Source organism: Oculina patagonica, chromosome 2 (assembly GCF_052425735.1).
Source record: "Oculina patagonica isolate OP01 chromosome 2, crgOcupat, whole genome shotgun sequence".
NCBI classification, from domain to species: Eukaryota; Metazoa; Cnidaria; class Anthozoa; order Scleractinia; family Oculinidae; genus Oculina; species Oculina patagonica.
Window position 1 is genome coordinate 34,804,734 of NC_135759.1, and position 17,245 is coordinate 34,821,978.

At 40.4% G+C, this 17,245-nt stretch overlaps 2 protein-coding genes across 2 annotated transcripts in view; both read left to right on the forward strand.

The window, feature by feature from the left end:
* The window catches only part of LOC144644389 (large ribosomal subunit protein bL21m-like), an 8,541-nt gene extending 455 nt beyond the window's left edge, over window positions 1-8,086 (forward strand). The window contains exons 2-8 of the mRNA XM_078503865.1: window positions 140-224; window positions 390-562; window positions 1,068-1,142; window positions 5,076-5,164; window positions 5,819-5,871; window positions 6,564-6,667; window positions 7,589-8,086. Coding sequence (XP_078359991.1) covers window positions 140-224; window positions 390-562; window positions 1,068-1,142; window positions 5,076-5,164; window positions 5,819-5,871; window positions 6,564-6,667; window positions 7,589-7,665 — 656 coding nt within the window. The 3' untranslated portion in view covers window positions 7,666-8,086. The remainder of the gene's footprint in view (window positions 1-139; window positions 225-389; window positions 563-1,067; window positions 1,143-5,075; window positions 5,165-5,818; window positions 5,872-6,563; window positions 6,668-7,588) is intronic.
* Window positions 8,087-10,220: 2,134 nt separating this feature from the next.
* Window positions 10,221-12,231, forward strand: LOC144642337 (adenosine receptor A3-like). The gene has a single exon (XM_078501301.1). The coding sequence runs from the start codon at window positions 10,221-10,223 to the stop codon at window positions 11,259-11,261; it is 1,041 nt and encodes a 346-aa protein (XP_078357427.1). The 3' UTR covers window positions 11,262-12,231.
* The last annotated feature ends 5,014 nt before the right edge of the window (window positions 12,232-17,245 follow it).

Below are 17,245 nucleotides of genomic sequence, written 5' to 3' on the forward strand. Positions count from 1 at the left end.
AATTATATTCATAAATATGTCAGAGATACAAAGATATTTCTTTATATATATTCCAGTTAGGGAAAAAGCCAGTTAATTGCAATAACGTCGCAACTTGTATTAAGGAACTGAAATCCATTGTGTTTTTTTTTATTTCCAGGATTCTGTGTTGGTGGTGTGAAATGTCAGAAGTTTCAAGGTGTTAACAGCAATGTATTAGCAAGCAGTAACCTTGTAAAAAATAGGTACTTTGTAATCATTTTGTTTTAGTTTTGATTAAGTGTTTATCCTTCTTGGCAGTAAACTCCTACAGGCATTTGGTTTCCAGCAAGTTATCTGTTCCATATCTTCAGTTGAGAAATGTAGCACTTAGTTTGGCTTCTGCTGTTTTTGTTTTCATTTCATAACAGTTTCAAAACCTACACAACGGCCGCAGCAGCAGTGACTCAATTCTCAGCAACAAGTCCTTTGAGTCTCCTTGGCAATGTTGATATTCGTAGTCTTAGTGCTGCATCGTCAAGTTCTCTGACAGAAGCTGGTGGAGAAGAAGACGACGAGCAAAATTGTCCGCAGTATTCCAAAGGTATGTTACTATAATGTAAGCCGATTGTAAGGTAACGTCTGCATTTGAGCCTAGTAGACCATCAGGCCAGAGCTTATCCTGGATTCTGTAGCATGAAGTGTCTAAGTATTTCTAACCCCCTGGATGCAGGGTTACCCCCAGTATTAAATTTGCAAGTACCCATTTACACACCTGGGTGGAGAGAGGCGCTTTGAGAGTATAGTTTTTTGCCCAAAAACATGTAACGCATTGTCCCGGCCAGGGCTCAAACCCTGACTGCTCGATCCAGAGTCCAGCCTACTACATGTAGCTATTACCCCACCATGCCTCCCCGTTACTGTAATGTAACATTACACAAATTCCTGGGGTAATGTGCAAAATGTTGGGTGTAATCTGCAATGGACTTTCATCCCCTCCAGTAATATATAACTCCTAGTCACCTCATACTGCAGATTCCAGACTTACACACAAAGAAAGTAACCAGTTTACTTCATCATAAATCTTTCATTTTCTTGTGTTACCTAAGATGTCATAAAAGATGTGCAAGATGAAATGTTAAAGGGAGAAACCAGTGGTCAGATATTTGCTGTTGTTCATATAGGTTTGTATGTTCAACCTTTCTTCACTGTACAATCATAATTTTATAAATGGAAAATATTGAGCAGGGCTGGAAATAATTTTCGAACATAGAACGGTCAAGATGTCCGGCCAAATCCATTTTAGCTCGGTCATACCTCGTTTCTGCTCGGACAAAAATGCAACATGTAATTTTTCAATAATTATTAAATATATGTAAAAATATAACACCTTCCGCCTTAAGAAAAAACATTCCATAAGTAAATTCCTTTTAACCACAGATAACGACACTGGACTGTTGACTGTGGAATTTAGATTGCCGTCTGGACTCTATTTTTTGCTGTGCTGATAAGATTGAATGAATTGCTCGTTACATATACGATGTTGCTTACCTCAGGTCGGAACCGTACGTTACACAAACAGTTTAAATTTTTACTAGTAATACGTGACTCGCAGGGCCTCGCGAAGCTCTGGGTTGGGGAGGGGGGGGGGGGGCTGTTATAAATAAGGAGTGATAACCGGTTTTAACCGGTGATTTGTTATTGTTGCCTAGTAACGGGCATGGCCACGACATCGTTCCCAGGGTCTACTCCGCTTTGAAGATGGCGGCTCTTTCTGGTTCGTAAAGAGGTATAAAGCGTTGGGAAGCGCAGGCTATTTTCAAAATCATCGACAAATTATTGGATAGTCGCATTTTGGACATTTATTTGAGGGCATAAAAAAAAAAAAAGAAGAACGAACGGCAGGAGGATTCGAACCCTCCACCCGCGCGCCCCTGATGGCCATCATGAAAGGTTTATTGCTGGTTTTCACTGTCACGCAATCAAAAATTAAATTCGAAACCATTCAACTACGGAAGCTATGAATTTCAAATATTATAGATGATAAATAGATAAACAATTTCTCCAAGTTTCGGGTCTGTGCGGTGTACCGTTCGCGAGTTATTTGCCGAACCTTTCCACGCAAATTTATAAAGCTTAGTATGGAGCCGCCATAACTGTGTCCTGCCGAGGGACACAGTAATGGCCGCTGTGATTTCAGAGAAACCATCTGGAACTCAATTCTGTTTACAACAGCGGCCGTCCTTGGCTTAAGAGCTAGTACACTTTCACATAAACACCACTTATTATATCTGAAATGTTCAATCTGCACAAAATGGAAAGGAAAGGCCTTTTTTCCAACAAAACAGCTTTGTCACGGCACTCAGCTTAATGTCACATACGACGGAGAACTTAAATATTCAAAATGCTCTGTTTTAAAAACGAATGACACTATCGATCTGGAAATTTGCAAAAATATATATTTTTAGTTTATCTTTCGCCTAATGACAACGAAAATTTAGCAGGCCTAGTGAATTTTGATTTCAGAATTTTATGACGTAACATGAAAACCAAGAATAGCCTGAATAGGCGTTAAAGGGAGTATTATGTGGAAATCAGTGTTATTTTAATCCGAAAAGAAAAACGATAAAAATGAAAGGATCAGGATTCGAACCCACAAAAAAAAAGAAAAAAAAAAAAAAGAAAAAGAAAAAACCTAGCCGGATTCGAACCCCCGCCCTCAGTCCCGAAGATCTGATTTCAAGTTCGACGCTCACACCATTAGGCCACCAGCGCGCGGCCGTGTGACGTCATTTCCGCCACACACCAAGCTCACAAATATGACCGTAAACTCGAGACGAGATTTCATCCCGCCTGAGCCCTTTGAGGGACAAAATTATACACCCCGCTACGCTCGGCCTTCGGCCTCGCTTCGCGAGGAAAAATTTCTTTTATCAATAGTTCTTTTTTTCAAATCTATTTTCTCTTGCTTTTATGACAAGAAAACATTTCGTGCAGAAGGTGATTTGATTAAGCGAATATATTTTCACGTCTATAAATACTGCAAGCAGTTGAATGAAAAACCGTTTTGTTTCCATGAATGAGAACCGTTTTCAAGTAGTTAATACATGGAAAATAGCAATGAGATCAGAATTCAGTAATTATTAAAGCGGGTTTATATTCTAATAACTTAATATCTGTTTCTTTTTTTGCCAGTTCAAATTTATGCAAATTTCGTGTGAAATGTAATTTGACTCCACACTGTCTTGTTTTCATGTACATGAAAGGTGAAAACAAAATTGTTTCTCCGGCTCCTTATTTTAGAAATTTGTATTTTCGTGGATGAAACCCTGTTTCACTTGAATTGAAAAATCAATTGCTGACTGCAATCTTATTTAAGTTTCCAAGTTTTTAAGTATTTTTTTGTTGAATGAATGAATGAGTGATGCAAGTGTCTGGCTCATGTCTAGCTCATTGTATTTGTCTATTGGCTTCAAACTTTGCAAATAGCACAGTAATTTTCAGTGCTTGTGGTCGCTAATCATTTTCAATGATTTTACAAAAGTCTTGTGGTATCCTTTTTGGAACTTTAAGTTTTTGAAAAAAAATCTAATAATGTCACTTCCGGATTGTTCTCATCGATAGATGTATATTTCAGATTTCATGTTGCGTTTCCCAGCGATTATTAAAACAACAAGCAGCTAGAAGAACATTTTCAATGGCTTCATACTTGAAAATGACAAAGTATATTCCCCTACATTATTAGTAGAAAATATTAATTACAAACTTGCGACTACAAAGAAAGTTTTAGTCGCCAAAGGAAAAAAAAATAGTTACAAATGCGACCGCATCGGTCGCAACTTTGAGCTCTGTAATTACTATTATAAATATTGCAAAGAAGTCAAAGATTGTTTTAATCATAGTTTATATAAATTGTACCTTTATATTCCGAGTTTTGGAACTATATTAAACGTTTAATTCTGTGCAGGAGGAAACGGACAACTTGGGAAAATATTTTAATTTGAGACCGCAACACGCGAATTGTAAACAACAGTTAATTTGGGTGGTGGACAAAACACTGACCCCCAGTCCATGGACTACCCCCATGGACTACCCAAATGGACTACCTAAAATGGACTACCCCTAAAAAATGGACTACCCTTAAAGTACTATTCCGAGTGTGTACCACTTACTGAGCTGTTGTTATACACACATAATTTGCACTTACGTCTTACCTTGTTTATTTTCAAGCCGTACGTATCCCTCTAGCCGCCATTTTGAATATATTATACTAAATGAACATCCGCTGATCACGAAAGTGTAGACTCAAATCAAGCAATCAATCTTTGGACTCATAGAGACAGACAAAACAGGCACTGCACTGCACTACAGAAGATCCAAACTTTTTTAATAGTATCAGATAGTTGCTTGAGACGAATCTTAAACATTTGGTGGCCAGAGAAAATTTTTGAATGAATAACTTTGGCAGCGCAGCGAGGAGAACAGAACCGGTAGGCAGACAGATCCTGAGGAAAAAATAGTGCTGAGTCTGGGCATGAGTCTTCGCTTTTTGAGGTCAGCAGATGTATAGTGTAATTCATTCAAAATGGCGGCTAGAGTCGTCGAAAGTAACCGAAGTAAGTGCAAATTATGTGCGTATAACAACAGCTCAGTAAGTAGTACACACTCGGAATAGTACTTTAAGGGGTAGTCCATTTTTAAGGGGTAGTCCATTTTAGGTAGTCCATTTGGGTAGTCCATGGGGGTAGTCCATGGACTGGGGGTCAGTGTTTTGTCCACCCCCGTTAATTTGATCAGTTCTAGTTCTTTTTTTCGGTTGGAAGTTTCGCAATACAGCGAGGTTTATACACTAACAGAAGGTAGACAACAGCATTGAAAACTAAGTTTGTTTCAATATTACCAATATTTTCGACTTGTGACCGGACAACATGACCGGCAAGGTGAACATTTGACCGGTCAAGTCCCCAATCAGGCCGGACATTGTCCGTTGACCGGCCGTTATTTCCAGCCCTGTTGAGAAAAAAAAGGACGGTGATTTTCAATCTTTTATAAGAAAATAATGTATGCTTTGGGTCTAGAAAAGAGGCTAGTACATGACCTGTTTTCTTGTTCTGTAGGGGGGAGCCAATTTAAGATCACTGTGAATGATACTATACTAATCAACAGAATAGATGCAGATACTGGAGACAGAATACGCATTGAAAAGGTGAGTTTGATCTAATGTATTCTTTGGTTAACAATAGCTGTTTACTGTTATTTGTGGAAGTACAAGTGAATAGTGAAGCGTAATTTACTCAGCCTAAAGACTTGGCTTAATGCTAGGAAAAGTGAATGTTGATATGGATGAAATTAGCCAAGCAGCTCAGAATTACGGCGAGATGTACGGGTAGTAGTTTCGGACCTACACTGTATGTTCCACCAAGAGTTGCTTACTGTTCATAAAAATAAGTAGTAAATAAAATATGAGCGGGAGATCTGTATGAGCGTTTACAATGGCGAGCCGATAGGCGAGCCATTGTAAACGGCCATACAGATCGGACGCGAATATTTTATTCTACTTGTGAAATGAAAACAATAAATTGAATGCAAAGTTTGTTATGCGAATCAGTAGAGATCTGTATCAAAAGTTAATGAATACTAATTAGCTGAGCAGGAGTCTGTATCAAAAGTTAATTCTATTGTTTGATTTGTATTGGGGTTTATAGTTGTGTACATGTGATCTGAATACAGTGCTGGGATTGGTTTGCACCCTCATGGATAGTTAATGAATTTTACAATGTTGTTTAAAGACATCAATCAAACCAACATGTGGTTCCTGAAATCATAGCAAATTTATTTGCATGTGCTCATTATTTCACAGGTTTTGTTGGTTGGTGGAGAAAATTTTACTGTGGTAGGAACTCCGTTAGTTGCGTAAGTACAAAGAGATTTTCAAAATCAGTAGTGTGCGTTGCAGGTAATAACATGAAACTTCATTTTTTGTGCCTCATTCAGAATTGTCTGTTAGGTAGCATGAAAATTCCTAGTACAGTGAAACCTCTACCACCTAAGTAAACACATAAGTCATGTCCACTTAGGAGGGGTATCGTTAATGGAAGGTTAAAAAATGTGTGAAGTCAAGGGCTACAGCTACAAGTACGTATCCAATGTCAAGTTCCCACTTCCTATTTTCCCCTATTTTTCAAGAAATTTCTAGTGTTTTTCTTTTTTTAGGGTCTCTTACTTTGTGCACTGAAACATTTTTAAATATTTGAGGTAGTTTCACAAAAACACTGAAACCTTAACAAGGTTGTCAAAATAAGCCGGCAACCGGCGCATTTCACCGGCTATATCGAATACTGCACCGGCTACTCGGAATATTAGTAGGTCAGTTCTGAGTGTGTGTTATCAAGTTCTGAGTGTTTCATAGCCCCCTACTTTTTGGATGGAGCCTGCTACTCAAAAACCCACTGACAACCCTGCCTTAATATCAAAAGATTCCGAATGCAACAGACCTTTGCATTATTACCGAAATATTCAGCAAGTTCAAGAAATGCCAAAGGTCTTTTATCCAAAACAATGAAATTTTCAGGAGATAATAACAACATTTATTTTTTCACCAACAGAAGAGACCTTGCAAGGATTGAAGCAACTGTGGTGGAGAAAACCAAAGGACCAAAAAAGATTGTGTTTAAAATGAAAAGAAGAAAGGGTTACAGAAGAACTAAAGGTACATACACAGCATAGTTTTCAGATTTTCTTTGATTTCTGAAAGAGCCTGGTTTTCTGTAAGGGGTTTGTTACAAGGGTACATGTATATTAATATATAATCTATCAAATATAGGCCAATACTGAGAAATATTAGATGATATTCCCAAGTGATATTCCCCAGTTTTTGAATTTTGCGATTTACGTTTGCACACTCAGTTTTCATCCCGAGTAAATAATTATTGTTAAATTGAATAGAGCTGAACATTTTGAGCAAGCTGACAATATTTTGGACACTGACAGAATTATGTTGATGTTTAAAAACTTTGAGAAAAGGTCTCCCAAAATGAGTGGCCCTGTGTTAAAATATTTGAACGATTATAAACACAATAGCCAGCATTTGGCTTCAAATATATGTACTATTATTTGTCCATGGACATAACTTGTTCTTCGAAGATCACAATTTTCCTCAAGCAAACTGTTTGCTTTTTGGAACAGATAATATGTAATTAATGTCCGTGGACAGATATCAGTGCATATTTTTGCGCCATATGGAGGTTATTGTATTTGCTAAGTTGACTGTATCATAAGTTGTAATAATAAGGGGGAAGCCTCGAGCCATGCGGCCCATACTGCCGGAGCTTATCCGGTTTCTGTAGCATTAAGTGGCTAGGAATATTCCCTGGATGGGATGCTAGTCCGTCGCAGGGTACCCCCCCCCCCCCCCAGCATAATTTCACCGGTATCCATGGGTGGAGAGAGGCACTAAGAGAGTTAAGACAAGTGTCTTGCCCAAGAACACAACATAATGATCCCGACCAGGGCTCGAACCCGGACCGCTCCATCTGGAGTCCGGCACGCTAACCATTAGGCCACCGCGTCTCACATCATAGGTTGTACTCAGGTCTATTGTCAACAGTGCTACCATCTTATTCGTTTCCAGAACACTATCAAGACATCACAGTGCTCAGAATTAACAGCATTCAAGTGCAGCCTTCACTGCTGAGCTCAGCTCAGTAAACACTTGGTCAGTTATGAGCTAAGAGAAGCAAGATTGTAACACAGCGATGCAAGCAACACAACTGTTTGATTGAAATGACATGAGTAATAATCGCTGTTATTTTTCATGGCTTTCATCTTCATCTTTAAAGCCCACACTTCTGCATTATGTCGTAAAATGCACCAAATGGACATCAACAGCTAAATTCTCCCCAAAAACATGAGCTTAACTGTGCCAGAGAAAATAATCCGTTGTTTTAAATCCTTCAACCCTAGCGATGAGTAACAACTTAGCAGGCAGACAAGAATACACATTCGACTAATGTGCAGAAAATGTATGAACAAAAGTAAAGGAAAGATTAAAGTGTTTTACTCATTGTGTAATTTTCTAATGTCCATTTTTGAACATTTCTGCCTTCCTTTGAAGGAGAAAAAAAATAACTAAAAAAACGTATTGTGACTTACTGCTTCTCTTACTTTGTAATGGATTTGTTGATAAAAAAAAAATAATCAATAGCCTGTCCCAGGCGTTCCGTTAGTTGGGAGCAGCGCGAAGAACGCCAAGTGAAAAAAAATGACTGTTCTTAGCACTATCCCGATCTAACCGAACGCGTAGAACAGATTTCAAAAAAGAGAAACAAATTAACTTCAGAATATTAGATCTTCTTTTCTCATTCCTTGGTTACCATTAATGTCTGTTACGCTTAGTACGTAACGAAAGGAAGGCTGGGTTTGGCTGGGAATGCAAAGGGACGAGGCACCAGGGGAGTGGAGGCGGGGACCCGACTGAGTGGTAGATGCTGGGACGGTTGTTGTGGGAAACCGACCTTAGCAAATTACACTGGCGGGAGCCAGTGGAGGGCAGGGAAGAAAAAAGAGGGATATAGGGAGGATGGGAGCGACGAAAAACAAACTACTTGCAGCGAGGGAGCAAACTGCGAATGTACGCGTCAGCAAGACGACAGCGCGCGAAAGAAATGGTATGCGAGGACGAGGCTGCACCAGGCCGAGGCTTGAGCTGCGCTACACGCCATTATCTTTTGCCAATGATAATTGACACCAATTAGTCTAGCGTGCGTTACAGGCGTCGAAATGGGAGGGGAGTAACGAAAAGGGAAAAAAAGGAAGAGGAGATTTTTTCTCCCTTTCGCGGTTTTCCCTCCATTCCCTCCTCTTTTTACGTTACCCGCAAGCTACCATAAGTCCAGTCGAGGTTATTTTTGTCGTTATTGTCTACCGTAAGTGCTTAAGGTTTCCATTAATAATAAACGCCCATTAATGTTGCCTAGAAACTGCATTTTATTCACCGGAGGAACGTTAGTTCTCGTCTATGCTTGCTGATATTTATTCATTTTCCGGACAAGGTAATTATGACGTCCAGTTTGTTTAATTAGCTGTGCTTGAGATTTATAGCTGGTCTGGACAAGTAATTTAGGATTTTCATTAAAAACAAATATTAGCTTACGAAATAAGATGCACGGAAAAATAATTTCTCCGCGGCTAAATTATTTTGTTAAGATTTTGTAAACAACTTCAGTTATGATATAAAAAAAATATTCGCTCTTTTTCGTCAGTGACCCATATTCTATGATAGAACCTAAAAATATAAAACCATCATTGCAGTTGTCGGGTTATCATGTAGTTGTGCCGAAAAAAAATTGATAATTAAGGTAATAAATATCAGATGGTTTCGAAAGATTACCATTTCAATTCCATTAAACAAATTTACTTTTCTTGCAAAAAAAAACTCGGTTGTAGTGATAGACGGTAAATGTTAAGGTGTGGAACGCGTATTTATACTTAATCGGCGATGTAGTGGTAGACGTCAGCAAACGCAAGCACAAGATGATCTAGGAATCAAAAGTTTTATAGAGAACTTAACATGGCGCGACTGCCATAAGGCAGTTTTCGAAGCGCAGGGGTTTTACCGTACGTTAGTAAAATGTTATCTTTCTGTATAACTGCATGTGTTATCGGCTGTTCGATGAGTGAGCAACTCTCCCGGGGAAACTCTCTTCTTTCATGTTCGTCTTAACTGCACTGAGGCAAAAAGGCAGTGAAGAAAATTAAACAGTTAGACGAATTTGTGCTTGTTCTTCACTTTCAAAAAAGCTTAGTTAAATAATACTTTTCCAAAATTTTATTTTCTGTACCATTTATGGTGTGAAGGGAACGATATATCAGCAGCAGGGTTGACCTCAGACTGACTTGCGTTTCTTTATATTTTTTAATACGTTAAAAATAAATCTCCTTTGATGTTTGGCTTATAACTGTATGCGTAAGGTTTTTAATTATTTCCAACCTCATTCTGAGTCAAGGTTTAAAAGCGTTTGAACATTATAGATGTTTCCTTTGCTGAGATTCAGATAATTGATTCATTTTGGAAGGTCTTCCTGAATATAAGGAATAAATTTGTGTAAACAACTTGTTTTCTTATTGTAGGTAATTTTTATATTGAATTTCTCGACATGAAGAATATGTGTTGTCAGTTTGTGACAGCTTTTTTAATTGGAAAATTTGTGATGACAAAATTTATGTAAAAAAGATCAGGCGAAGTCCTTAGTTGCAAAGTTAACATGTCAAACATCGCCGAAGAGCTGCTTTGTAGTGCAGTTTTAGTACGAAAAGATACTGAGGAAGCCAGTTATCTGTTTAACTTTTACAAAGTGGCTATCATTTTCTTCATTACTCTAACGATAACAGCTACTCTTGGGAACAGTTTGATCCTTGTCGCTCTTCACAAGGATACATCTCTTCATCCGCCATCAAAACTACTGCTTCGTTCTCTGACAATCACTGATCTTTTTGTCGGTGCCATTTCACAGCCAATACTCATCATTCTGTTTTTCTCGTTTCTAAATGGAAACTCCGAGATTTGTCGAGTGTTTGAATACTCGGCTTATGTTGTAACTACAATCTGTTCTGGCGTATCTTTGTTCACATTGACCGCTATAGGTGTGGACAGACTTCTCGCTCTGTTATTAAGGCTACAATACAGACACGTTGTAACTGTCAAGCGAGTTCGTGCGGCCATTTTCGTTTTCTGGGTTATAAGTATCGTAGTCGGTGTTATGTACATTTGGAACGTGAAATTATATTTCATCGCCACTGGTGTATCAGCAGTAATATTGATTTCAGTTTCAACGTATTGTTACACAAGAATCTTTCACACCATTAGACGTCAACAAACACAAGTACAAGATGCTTTTGGAATCCAAAAGAGCGATTTAAACATGACGCGGTACAAAAAGACAGTTTTCAATGCGCTGTGGGTTCATCTTACGCTTGCTTCATGTTATCTTCCATTTTCTGTCGCAACGGCTGTGATCGCTCTTCGTGGATATATCAACACACCTTTTCTCCTGGCCGAGGGCATAGCAGTTGTTCTTGTAATCCTGAATTCCTCGTTGAATCCTGTTCTTTACTGCTGGAAAATCAAAGAAGTCAGGTTAGCAGTGAAAGAAACAGTTGGACAGATGTGCACTTGTTTTTCTGTTAATGAACTTGAAGACAGCTTTGCACTTTCCGTTCGGAACCGCTCGTTCGCATTCCGTCGGTCGATCGCTAATCGCTTATTCACCACTCAACAATCAAAAGTAAATGACCTGGTCACGTGACCGTGCTCTTAAGTGACTACAGATATATGATTCAAGAATGCACAGAGTGCATGGTGGTGCGTGGTAGCTGATTTAAACAAATGGCACGCAATGCATGCAGAAGAGATGATGTTTCACAAGGGGGTCGTAAGTAATTTTCAGGAAATTTGTCAAAAAAATTAATAGCTGATACCCTATGCGTGAAATGACTGTTATCCAACTGCAGCTTACATTTTTTAGCGTAAGAAGCAATGTTAGTGATGAATTAGCATAGTGAGAATCTGTTAGAATTCAAATTAATGTGATACGGTAGTTATAGAGTCAGAGATGCAAATAATACATTTTCTTTGTAGATTGGCGCAGTTGAACAACAGTAACATTTTATTTTATTTTTTATTTATATTTTACATCTTTTTAGATTTCCCTTTGTTGTTTCAACAAAGGTTGTGTTATATTGTAGCGTGACATCCGATAAACGACATACGATACACGCGAGCAAGCTTAAAGATAAAGTGGTGTCTTGCTCACAGTGGCCCTGTATATTAAAAGAATTTAGAAATTTCTGTCTACAGTATCTAATAGAACTCATCGAATATAATAAGTCTTTTTCGTTTATACTTGTAGCGTTCCTTTCTTACTATACGGGAGTATTTTGCTTTTGTGTTCTAAGCGACGATTTCTTCTTAAGTAATAAACTACAGTCAACTCTCTCTTAACGGACACCTCTATAAGACGGAAACCTCCATAAGACGGACACCTGGTGATGGTCCCTGCCGTTTTTCAGTCATTTTACTGTAACCAAACTCCCTATAAGACGTATACCTCTGTAAGACGGACAACGGACACTTTAAAATCATTAACGGACACTTGAGAAGTGTTTTTTAATCATGTTTTATTAGTGAAAATACTTTCAAACCTCGTATCGACCTAAGGCAAAGTTAGTAAGCGCCTTAAGGATACGTATATACCAAGCTTACTAACCAGCAAAAACAATGACGCTTTAACGGATTAATTCTCTGCTTACGTGTATGGGCAGTAAAGAGGTCGTTTTCTACTTACAGTATTACATTTTGTAGAAGCTCTCAACTTTTGCTTTAACAAGCGAATATGTTCCTTTTATTATTTTAGCCTTGTTGCAGATTGCAAAGGTTTGTTGTATTGTACATAGGTTTAGCTTTATTATCTCAGGATTACTGGTGTCATGTTACTTCGACTCTCTACAGAGCGGACACCTCTCTAAGACGGACAGCTGCGGCCGGTTCCGAAGGTGTCCGTCTTAGAGAGAGTTGACTGTACTCGAATTCTCTTCCCCTTTCTTGCAATCAATCGAAGCTAATCGCGCGCGACAACAGACAACCAGTGCCCGACGCTATCCTGACCACAGGTGGCCCAAGCATGAAATTTGAATATATTGAAGTAAAATAGTATTATATCCTCACTGTCTACTACTTAACACATCATGAAACTAAGTTATGGGAGAGAGATCCGCTCCTTGTAATTCCCTGAGGCAGTCTGCTATAACCCAGGCCTCCGGCTTCCCTGAAACGTACATCGACTTCATAACCTTCAATACCCAAACACTAAAACACCCAATACTCAATACTCAACACCCAACACTCCAAAACTTAAAGATTTATTAACTAACAATGAATGAAACAAAACAGAAAATAACAAAATAAAGCGCACTGGCGAGAAAAAACTCTAAGTCAAGGAATGCTACAGTTTAACCTTACAAAATTCTTTGCAAATTTCCCTAGTCAGAGAGGTCCGGAGCAGGCTGAGAGCCCTTTGAAGTAAGGTTAAATGTTACCCGTTCTAGCAACTGCAACGAAGCGGAAACATTAGAATGGCGCGTGTAATACAGGGCCATTTCTGTGCTTCGCCAACCCACGTACTGGGCAATCTGCTCTGGATTACAACCCAAGCCTTTGAGGGTGTAAGAAATCCCTACCCGGAAGCTGTGAGGGGTCTCACCGTCATCGATGCCCGCGGCCTTAAGATACTTGTGAAGTCGTGCAGATACAGCTGACCCTCCAAACGGGCGATGTGATATAAATTTCTTATGTTCCGAAGATCTAAAGAAATACTCACCGAGAAGAGGGACACCCAACGACCCACAAGCTGCGATATAATAATTAAGCCAAAAAAACGGGCAGGCGGGTACATTTGGAATACGTAACAAAGCAAAAGGGCGTAGTTGACCCGCGCGCCTCGTTTTGCTGAATGTAAAGTTAAGAAGAAACCCCTCCCTGTCCTTAAGGCGGAAAAGCTGATCTGCCTTTAAACGCCCCAGATCGGATGCTCTATCGCCCGTGTAAAAGTCAACGACAAAGAAAGTTGCATCTCTGACCAAAAGGTATTTATTGAGAGGAGAAAGCTCAGAACCTTCAACAATAAGCCCACGGGATAGGTAATCAAGCGGGTGAATATTTGTCATAGAACAAAGGAACAGCTTGGCGAGGTTGCAAAGGTTGCTGGGCTTGCTCCTCTCTTACAAACTTGAGATATCTTTTACACAAGGAGGTGCCAGCGGGTTAGAAAACCCTGTACGGCCTAACTTATTGAAAATCGCTCTAAGCTTCCCTATATATGAATCGACAGTTCCAGCGGCCAGACGCTTAGGGCAATCACAGGTCTTCCTGGAGCATGAGCGTACATGGATTTTTTGTTTTCCCGCAGTATCCTTGCTAACCAAAAACTTTACGATATCTTCAGCGGACGCAGCAGAGACCTTCTTTGGAGGTACCAAAGAGCGTAAGAAACTTGATAGCTGAATTTCCACAGGCTTAGCAAAAATTAGCATCACTGTCGTTCGGGTAACAGCAGGCGGAACATCTGAAAGCAGGTTTCCATAAGCGTTCGATCTATATAGACAAGCACAAATACACAGCTTACCAGGAGCAGATGCAACGAAAAACCCGCAGATCCCATGGTAAGGGCCTAGCAATGAATTCTGGGGAGGAGCGAGAAGGGAAAAGCAATATAGCCGGATCACCTTTCCTTCCAAGAAGAAAGGAATCCACTGCTATGGCCTGGAGTAAAGCCCACCAATAACGATGCGGGTGTAGACGAGGGACAATAATGGTAAAAGCGAAACGCTGATGTTGATCAAAAAGGTATCGCAACAACGGTCCCACGAGGACGAAAGGAGGAAAAACATATACATTATGTTCCACTGGTACCGGTTGAACGAAAACGTTAATCCCTGAAGAAAACGGGGTTGGCCAAGGCGAGTAATGAGGCAACAAGCTTCCATCCCTCTCTCTGCGACAATTACTGTCTAAAGACATCAAATCAAACGTGTGTGGCCCAAACATCGCTTGAACTCGGGCCCACGCCTTCTCAGACAGAGAACAATCAATATCAGACAGAGAACGGGAGGGCGCGTCAGCAATGTTTTCACTCGATGGGATATACTTCAAGTGTAGAGCAAAATTTCCAGCTCGAGACATTTCTTCTATCTTTTTTATCTCCTGGTTGACCAGGTAACTTCTACAACCGCCATTTTCCCAAGCCGCTCGGAGCGTCATGTTATCCGTCCATACGTCGATCCTTGTGTTTTTGATAGAAGGGAAAAGGGAGCTTAAAGCGTTGCATAAAGCCCTAGCTTCAAGGACATTGATATCGTCTTCAAGGTCGGTCCAGTAATATCGTATTTGCTGACTCAGACCATCTTTTACTAATACTGCCCCCCAGGCCCTCTGAGAGGCGTCGCTGAACATTGTGACAGAGAGATGATGCTCCGACCGCCAAGGCAAGTGTCCCGACCAGTTATCCAGAAAAGTCCATTCTTGGAGTTCCTGTCGCAAAGGTCCCTGAATCGGGACAGAAATCTTAGAATTCTTGGCAACGACGGCAATTGCTTTGAACACTTCTTGTACATACAGCTTGCAAGCCGGAATTGCAAGACTAAAGGATAGTGCTTTCCCTGCGAAGCGTTGCAAGCTCTTTACGGGCGCACAAGAGGATCCCAAGAGTTCTTCGCGCAACGCTCTAAATTTCTCCTTTTTATCGGGCGGGATAAAAAAGGCTTGCACTATAGAATCGGAGATAAAACCCAGGAATCTAACAAAAGTGGACGGTTCTGGGGAACTCTTAGCAAGGTTAACAAAATATCCTGCTGAAATGAGAAGGAACAACAGGATAAAGGCTGCTGCTTGGGCGAGTTGGCGACTAGGCTGGCAATCCACTAGGCCGGAAAGGAACAACTGGCCGACATGTCTGTCATCAATGTACTGCGATAGGGGAACGCCCAAAGATCGAGCGGCACTAGTGACGACAAGGCCTGTGTTATGGTATAAAAAGGCACTTGCTTTCCATCCGAACGGCAAGGTACAGAAAGAAAAATAATAGCCTCTCCAGGAAAAACTGAAAAATTCCTGGGAGTCCGGATGAATCTTAAGGTGCTGGTATCCATTCTTATCATCAAAAGTTGTCTGGAAATGCCCTGGGAAGACATAACGAGGCAGATCCGGGAGGTGATCTAATTTGAATGGAAGATCCCGAACCCATAAATTTAGAAAACGTTCGTCGTGGCAAAGACGTGGTTTTGATGGTTCGCCTGTCAAAGGAAGGACTAAATGCGGGGGAGAGCATACGCCAACCTTGCCGTAGACTTTGATGACATCCTGAGACACCCAAGCCAAAACTGTTGTATCAATGAAATCGGTATGCTGATGGCAACAAGAAGAGTTCGGAAAACTGGAAATTGGCGGGACAGCAGAGTCATAATGTCTACCTTTAAAATTTCCCTTGAAATGACGGAAGAAATCATGAACCCTCACTCCCTCTCGGATTATCTGCAACAAATTAACTTGAGGACAAACGTAACCAGTTGAAGAGATGAGGTGTTCCCAGAAATCAACATGATCATGCAAACTGCCTGATTGAAAATAATCTGGATGTCTGAAACGTAAGTGCGCCAAGTTTGCAAGGGATGGGTCTTTGCTGACAAGCTCTGCTGATACAGTGGGGCCAACGAAGGATAAGGGTTCCCCGTTTATATCACACCATACGATGAGAGATGACGCCTCCCAAGAGAGAGATGACGCCTCCCAAGGATCGTAAATTGATTCTGGTTTCAGAAGAGCGTTACGGACTGACGCAAGAGCGGTGGTAACTACGTCAACGCCTTGCCTGTCCTCCAGAGCCTTCAACTTGTCCTCAAGCAACTTAATACGATCGTCCGCCTAGGGGTTGACGGAAAAAAGGAAGCATTACATTGAAACTCTTTATCTCCTCTTTAGCCCTAGTACTGATCGATCACAAAAGAAAACACGATAAAATATGTTCGTACCAGACAAGACTATCTACCGAATAAGTACCAGACCGTATCCCAAAGAAACTTCGCTCCAAAACAGAAAATCCGGCTCCCGGAGCCAGAAAGTTTCCGGATTGTATGCCCAATATCCCGTACGTACCCTGAAACCAAAAACCGCCGGGCTCCCAGAGCCGAAACGGACCCGAACCGTATACACAAATAATTATTTTGTTTAAAAACAAAACTGACTCCCAATAAATATTTCGTTAAAAACAACACCGACTCCCGGAGCCGAATGGTACCGGACCGCTTACACAATCAATATTTAGTTCAAAAAAAAAAAAAAAAAAAAAAAAAAAAAAAACAACCCCGGCTGCCAGAGCAAAACAACAGCGGCTCCCGGAGCCGAACGGTCCCGGACCGTTTACACAATAAATATTTCGTTCAAAACATCACCGGCTCCCGGAGCCGAACGGTCCCGGACCGTTTATACAAAAGTATTTGTTAAAGACAAAAAACAAGACCAAGGACGCTATAAAAAAATCCCTATAAAACGAAACAAGAGGTCCCGGAGCAGAACCGGCAACTATAGAGTAGATAACAAGAAAGAGACGAACCAAAACGCCTGGGAAACAAGCTGGAACGAACCGAGTAAGCAAAATACTAAAAAACGCCGACAAAAGCCCCAGGGACACGTGCAACATGGCAACTAGCAACAACAAGTTTATTTGCATGACTGTAAATT